The sequence below is a fragment of the Eimeria acervulina genome, genomic scaffold (assembly GCF_000499425.1).
Source record: "Eimeria acervulina Houghton genomic scaffold, Eah_scaff1297, whole genome shotgun sequence".
NCBI classification, from domain to species: Eukaryota; Apicomplexa; class Conoidasida; order Eucoccidiorida; family Eimeriidae; genus Eimeria; species Eimeria acervulina.
This window is the reverse complement of record NW_013549297.1, coordinates 1-7,500: the sequence shown is the minus strand read 5'-3', so window position 1 is coordinate 7,500 and position 7,500 is coordinate 1. Positions and strand designations below refer to the sequence as shown.

Here is a 7,500-nt window from a genome sequence, read left to right as displayed (position 1 = left end):
CGGGGCCTTGGGGTCTGCTTTTGCTGCTGCAGCAAGAAGCAGCACGTTTATTTATTTAAGTTGTGAAGAATCATTTGCTTCTGCTTTCAGTCTAAGTTCTGCTGCTTTAAACAACCCTTTTGCAGCAGCAGCAGCTGCAGCTGCTGCTGCTGCTCCCTCCCCCTCTCCCGCGGCCGCAGCAGCAGCACCATCTGCTGCTGCAGCGCCAGCTGCAATGAATGCTTTTCGGTGTCTTAAGCCGTTGTTTTCTCTACTTTTGAGTGGGTCTTAGTGCTCTGCAGCAGGAAAAGCAGCAGCATACGCAGCAGCAGCAGCAGCAGCAGCAACAGCAGCAGCAGCGCAGGCAAGGGGGGCATCAATGAACAGGCACTGAGGGCCCCAGCAGCGACTCTTCTCCTCGCCTACCCTCTAGCTTTGCAGCAGCAGCTAGAATTCAAACTTGTTGCAACAGCAGTAACAGCAGCAGCAGCAGCAGCAGCAGTCACCCCTTTGTACAGCTATGGAGCAGCTGCTGAGCCAGCCGCTGCAGCAGCTGCTGCAGTCCCCGCTGCTGCAGGAGCAGCCTTCGGCCTCAGCAGTAAACCGGCAGCCGAATGGCGACGAGCAGCAGCCGCAGGAGCAGCAGCAGCAGCGGCAGGAGTTGCTGCAGCAGCAGAAGGAGCTGCTGCAGCGTCAGAAGGCTCAAGCAGAACTATCTTCTTTTCAATACAGTTTGATGGGGGCCCCCGCGGGTGCTCTACGCGAGGCTCGAATGTGGGGTGCAGAGAAGCTGCCTGATCTGCTGCCTCCAGACGTCAGCACTGCTGCTGCTGCTGCTGCTCTATGCAGCAGCAGCAACAGCAACAGCAGCAGCAGCAACAGCGGCAACAGCAGAAGCCTCGAGTGTTTTCTTGATGATATGACTGTGTCAGACTTCTTAGCTTCGCTGCAGCAGCGCGTATTGTGGTGCAGTAAACTTGAGCGGCAACTGCAGCAGCTGCAGCAGCAGCAGCAGGATCAAGAGGTTTTGCTGCGTGACGGTTTGCTGCTGCATCTGTCTGTCTCTCTCTTCTCTCTTTTACCCTCTCGCTTTAGCCATCAAGGAGCGCAGCAAAATGCTCTTCACTTCCCATCTTATAGGGTGTCTCCTGCTGCTGCTGTTGCTGGGGGCCTGGCACCTCTTGCTGCTTACGGCGGCAGCAGCAGCAACGTTGCTGCTGCTGCTGCTGCGCACGCTCTGCAGCAGCAGCTGGCTGCTGCGGGGGACTCCTCTTCCGGCGCTGCAGGCAACAACAGCAACAGCAGCAACAACAGCAAGGAGGCCTCCTCCTCGAGTGCAGGCGTGAAGCAAGAAGCAGCAGACACAGCAGCAACAGCAGCAGGAGCAGCAGCAACGCGGCCTTGTCTCTATGAATTGTACAGACCTGCTGTCGTACCCTCTCTCGCTCGTTATAAAGAGTTGGGGATTGAATCTGCTGTTGCAGATGCACGTTTGCTGCTGCAGGAGACGCGCAGCGAGGGGGATGATCAGCAGCAGCAGCAGCAGCAGCAGCAACAGCAGCAGCTGGCAGAAGCAAGTCCTTTTCTTGCTGCTGTTTCTGATTCATGGTTATCTACGGTGCTGCAGCACACAGAGCTGCTGCTGCGGCAGCTGCTGCCCTTGAGGGCTTGGCAGGGAAACGACAAAAGACGGTGGGTCTAGGGTTTAGGGTTTAGGGTTTAGGGTTTAGGGTTTAGGGTTTAGGGTCTAGCAGACAGCAGAAGACGTTTGTAATTCCGATGGTTTAAAGTTTAAAGCTTAGGGAGTAGGCGATTGCGAATGAAACTGACGCTAGGGTTTAGGGTTTAGGGTTTAGGGTTTAGGGTTTAGGGTTTGCGTTTGTGTTCAGGATGAGTACAGCACTGCCGCTTGCTGCGCGCAGTGTATTGGCGCTGTGCAGTGTCTCCGTTGAGTTTGCTGTCTCCTCTCTGCGGCAGCAGCTAGCTAGCTGGCTAGCTAAGCATCAGCTGCTGCAGGCAGCACTTGGAGCGACTGCAGCACTTGAGGGCTCAGTGCTGCAGGCTGTATACAGTTTACCGCAGCATGTTGTCTCATGTTTGCTGCTGCGGGGGGGTAGCTTGGGGCCTAGAGGCAGCAGCAGCGGCAGCAGCAGCTGCGGCAGTGGCAGCAGCAGCAGCAACGCGCAGCAGCAGCAGCACAAGGACAAGGAAGCTGCCTGGGTTGCAGCGCTGCAGCAGCCACCCAAGAAGGCAGCAGAGTGGGGGGAGTATGTTGCGGCTTTTAGCGACTTCATATCTGTAAAGCCGCAGCAAAGCCCTCCACGAGCAGCAGCAGCAGCAGCAGCAGCAACGGGAGCAGCAGCAGCAGATGTTGCTGCCGCAGGCAAGCGCAAAAGGCCAGCCTTGGAAGACCTGCAGCAGCAGCTGCAGCAGACAGATCGCAGCAATGACACAGCAGCAGCAGCGGCAGCAGCTGCTGCCGCTGCTGCTGCAGCAGGGGGACTCTCTTCTGCTGGGCTGTTGCTGCAACACGCAGACATCTGGAGCAGCAAAGGAGACAACAACATCGAGGAGAAGGTGCTGCGTTCAAGCAGCAGAGACCTGCTGCAGCTGCTGCAGCGGCAGCAGAGCGGCGACGGCCTTGGAAGCAGCAGCAACAACGGAGGCAGCAGCAACAGCCCTTACGGTGAGCTGCGTCAGCAGCTGCTGCCCCAGCGATCTCGTTCTATTCAGTCTGTTTTATCATTTGCGGGGGACAGCAGCAGCAGCAGCAGCAGCACAAGCCGACAGAACAGCCTTGAAGTGCTGCTGCTGCAGCTGCGGCAGCAATCAGCAGAAGCAACACCAGGGGCTGGCATTGATGCTCTGTCTGCTGCTCTCTCCTCGAGAGTAGCAGCAGCAGAAGATAGAGACACAGAGACAGGAGACATGTGGGTGCAGCAGCTGCAGCAAGAAGCAGCAGGTTCTCCTCCAGCCTTCTTGAGGCGTACGCCTAGTGATGATATGTCTTCAGAGGCTGTGCTGCAGCAGCTGCAGCGGCAGCTTACAGACCAGCAGCAGCAGCAACAGCAGCAGCAGCAGCAGCAGCAAACCCACGATGAAGAGCTGCATCAGCAGCAACTACGCCTCTTAGAAAAGGCAGGGCTCAGCACAGACTGCAGCAGCAGCAGCGGTGTGTCTCCTGTATTTGGGGGTTTGCTGGGGGAAGATACGGCTAAGCAGCAGCAGCAGCAGCAGCAGGAGCTGCAACACGAGCAGCAGCAGGAGCTACAGCAGCAGCTGCAGCAGCAACTGCAGCAGCAGCTGCAACAGCAGCACGAGCTGCAGCAGCAGTTGTTGCTAGCCAACCAAACAGGCGGCGCTGCTGCAGGCTGTAGAGATGAGGGGTTTCAGCCTCCTGCTGCAGCAGCAGCAGCAGCTGCTGCTGCTGCTCTATCTGGACAGCCCCTCACGAGCCTTCTGGAGCTGCGTCCTAGCAACAACAGTAGGCAGCTGTCTCCGCAGCCGCAGCAGCAGACGTCTGTGCAACAGCTGCAACAGCAGCAGTTGCTGCAACAGCAGCAGCAGCTGCTGCAGCCGCAGCAGCGAATAACGCTGCCGCAGTGCAGCAGCCGATCGGGGCTTTCAGGCGTCAGCAGCGCGGGCTCAGCAGCAGGAGCAGCTGCAGCAGGAGCAGCAGCAGCAGCAGCAGCAGGAGCAGCAGCAGGAGGGGGATCTGGTAGTCCGTACTGCAGGAGCAGCAGCAACGTGAGCGTCGGGTTGGGGTGTATATCTCCAACAGCTTCTGACGTGTCTCTTCGCAGCAACGGCGGTGCTGGGAGCAGCAGCAGCAGCAGCAGCAGCAGCAGCAGCAGCAGAAGCAGCACCGGAAACGGAGGCGTTGGCTGTGGTGGCGGTTCTTCTAGCGGTGGAGGCTGCGGAGGCAGTTTTGCTTCTTCTGCTGCAGCAACAGCAGCAGCAGCAGCAGTTGCTTATCTCCCTCTTATCGATGATATCCTTGTACAAGTTGAAGAGAAGCAGCTTCCGCTTCCTGCTAAAGTACCGGGGGTATGTTTTAACCCTTCAGATAATACCTGGAGTGCTCAGTGGACGCTGCCTATGACGGAGAGCAGCAGCAGCAGCAGCAGCAGCAGCAGCAGCAGCAGCAGGAAGAGAAGGAAGCGCACATTCAGTATTAATATCTACGGCAATGATACAGCCAGGCGTATGGCCGTTGCATGCAGATTGCATGCAGAAAAGAGACAGCTACAGCTGCAGCAAGGAGAAGCTGCTGCAGGAAGGAGACACCCTACTTGCTCTCCCCCTCATGTAGCTAATCTTGCTGCTGCTGTCCTTGCTGCTGCAGCAGGGCTCAATACTGGCGTTGGGTAGCGCTTGCAGCAGCTTACGGGGACTGAAAATATGCTCTGCTGCATCTGGCGGCGGAGAAAGAGAGAGATGCTTGCTGCAGCAACAGCAGCAGGAACGCAGCAGCAGCAACAAACCAGCAGCAGCAGCAGCGACGCGGCAACAGCAGCGCGGCTCCTGCAGCAGCGGGTGGCTGCTGCATATATATACTTTGAGGTTATATTTTCATTTTTCTTAGCAACAGTAGCTGCTGCAAAAGCAGCAGGCAGCACGAGTAGCTGCTGCTGCAGCAGCAACAGCAGCAGCAACAGCAGCAGGAGAATTTGCTGCTGCGGCGACTCGGTTTGGATCTTTGCTAGCTAATCCGCCAGGTTAGCATTTTAACTTTTTGTAGCTGTAATGAAGCAGCAGCAGCAGCAGCTGCTGCTGCTAATGCGTTGCTGCAGCCTGCGGCTGGGGTCTTAATAGGGGGCCCTTGCCTGCCTGGTGGCAACGCGGGAGCTGCTGCAGCAGCAGCAGCAGCAGAAGCAGAAGCAGAAAACGTGTTCATCCGTTTAAGCAGAGGGACGGAGACGTTGGGGCTTGGTGTATGACCCCGGCACACAACAAGCTGCTGCAGCAGCAACTGCAGCTATTGCGGCTGCAGCAGCAGCAGCAGCAGCGGCAGCAGTTGCGGGGAGTGTTTTCTTTGTATTATTATTACTCCTCCTTGCTGCTGCTTGGCCTGCTGCCGCAGCTGCGGGCTGCTCCTCCCTCCCATTGATCGACTCTTTAGTTTCCCTGGCTAGCTAAGCAGCCCGCTAGCTAGCTAGCTAGCTAGCTAGCCAGCAAGCCAGATAGCTAGCTAGCTAGCTAGCTGCTGGCGCATGACGCCTCATTGGCTGGCTGCTTTGCCCAAAGAGTCGGAAGGCACGAATGGACCACACGCAGCTAACTAGCTAGCTAGCTAGCAAGCTTACCAGCTAGCATACCAGCTAGCCACTCTCTATTGTTGACTCGCTGCGCGTGGTGACGCGCAGGGACCCCACGAGCCGGCTAGCTACACAGGTTTTCGCTCGTTCCCTTCAGCTATCTGAATGGCTGGCTAGCTAGCTAGCCAGCTAGCCAGCTAACTGGCAGGGAACAGACTGAACGTGTGGACACTACACAAGGTTCGCCTTCTTTTTGTTTTTCTTAGTGCGTTAGTCTCGAACTCTTCAGCTAGCTAGCTAGCTAGCCGTAATAAGAATAAGCTGGATAGGTAGCTAGCTCAGAAGTAGGTAGCCAGCTAGCTAGCTAGCTGCTGGGTTCAACGGGAGAGAACTGCGCTGCGGAACTTCAAAAACGAGTTGGGGCCGGGGCTACCTAGCAGGGCGGCTAGCTAGCTGCACAGTTGGCTAGCTGTATAGCTAGCTAGCGGCTAGCTGTATAGCTAGCTAGCGGCTAGCTGTATAGCAGCTAGCTAGCTAATTAGCAAGCTAGCTAGCTGTGTAGCGAGCTGGGTCCAGCTGGTAAGTTATTCGTGCGCTGCAGTCTTACGAATACATAGAAGTGTGTGTTGTAGGGTTTAGGGTTTAGGGTTTAGGGTTTTGATGGGCTTATTACATAGGGTCGTTGATGACGTTTGAGTGCTGTTGTTGAGTGCTGTTTGGGGTTGTTAACGCTTTAAGCTTTAGGGTTTAGGGTTTAGGGTTTAGGGTTTGGGGTTTAGAGAACTGATCAACAAACTTGAGGAGGCCCTGCAGCAGCACATCATCGCTTCTATTAACTTCACCGAAAGGCGTAGCTTTGTTGCCGGCAGATAGGAGAATAGCAGCAGCATTACGTCTGAGCTTTGAAGCAGCACGAAGGCGTTGCTGCTGCAGCTGCTGCAGTAGTTGCTCCTGCTCTGGTTCCAGTTGCTGCTGCTGCCCCGGTTGCTGCAGCGGCGGCTGCTGCGGCTGCTGCTGCGGCAGCTGTGGCTGTAGTGGCTGTTGCTGCGATCTCCAGGGTAGGTTAAGGATTGAGCCTATCTCTGTTTCTGCTTTTCTTGCTTCTTCTTTCTCTTCTTCTTTTATTATCTCTTCTGCTATTGCTTCACTGCCTGCTGCTGCTGGCCTCACTATACACTCTACTGCAACTTCGACAAGCCCGTGATCAACAGTTACGTCGTCTGCGAAAGCTGCGCATACACCCCAGCGCATGCACACAACACTCACCCATTAGAGCCCCTATCCAGACATATACATAGCTAGCTAGCTAGCTACATTAGTAGTTACTTAGCTAGCTAGCTAGCTAGCCACATAGCTAGTTACTTAGCTAGCTAGCTTGGGAGCTATTTACTTATCTAGGTAGCTAGCTAGCTAGCTAGCTACCTAGTTAGTTAGCTAGCTAGCTAGCAGACTCCCGGGATTCCTTAGGGCTGGTGCACTGCAGGACGACTAACTAGACGAGAGCTAGCTAGCTAGCTAGCTAGCTAGCTAGCTAGCTAGCTGAGGGTGGCTAGCTGTAACTCACTGCCTCCTTGAGAATGTTCTGCGGCGTTGCAGGCGTCAGAGACGGCTGCAACCAACAACTCGATCAAAGCCTCGCGGTTCTGCACACACGCAATAACAAATTATATTATAAGTATAAATATAAATATATAAATATATATATATATATATGTATATGCATCTATATCTTATTATATATATAACATATATTGTATATATTATAAAGAAATCTTCATTAAAAAAAAATATACATATATATATATATATATATTTAATTGTTTATGTATTTGTTTATTTATTTTATTTACTATGCTTAGTCTGGGTGTGTATTTGCCTGCACGGCAACAGCCGCAGCAACAGCAGCAGCAGCAACAGCAGCAGCAACAGCAGCAGCAGCAGCAGCAACAGCAGCAGCAGCAACAGCAGCAGCAGCTTACGACTTCGCCTCGTACTTCGACTGCGAGTGACCAGGCCTGTAGGCAGAGAACAAACAGGAGCAGACAAAAGGAGACAGTAAACGGAGACAGCAGCAAACAAAGGGAGACAGCAAAAGGAGACAGCAGCAGACAAAAGGAGACTGTGAAAAGGAGACAGCAGAGATAGAAACAGACAAAGACAGAGACAGATGCAGAGACAGAGACAGACAGATACAGAGACAGAGACAGATAAGAAGAGAGACAGAGAGAGAAAGACATAAGAAGAGAGACAGAGGGAAGGAGAA

The 7,500-nt window shown here is 54.3% G+C and overlaps 2 protein-coding genes across 2 annotated transcripts; one reads left to right on the top strand and one right to left on the bottom strand.

Moving 5' to 3' along the window:
• Positions 1–499: 499 nt before the first annotated feature.
• On the top strand, positions 500–4,919 carry EAH_00058150 (hypothetical protein, conserved; the record flags this gene model as incomplete). Its single annotated transcript, XM_013393676.1, has 3 exons — positions 500–1,671; positions 1,869–4,026; positions 4,686–4,919. The coding sequence occupies 3 exons, from the start codon at positions 500–502 to the stop codon at positions 4,917–4,919; spliced, it is 3,564 nt and encodes a 1,187-aa protein (XP_013249130.1).
• Positions 4,920–6,012: 1,093 nt separating this feature from the next.
• On the bottom strand, positions 6,013–6,880 carry EAH_00058140 (hypothetical protein, conserved; the record flags this gene model as incomplete). The annotated part of the gene is made up of 3 exons (XM_013393675.1): positions 6,013–6,020; positions 6,131–6,466; positions 6,802–6,880. Coding segments are annotated over 3 exons (423 nt in total), but the record flags the coding sequence as incomplete, so codon positions are not given.
• Positions 6,881–7,500: the final 620 nt, after the last annotated feature.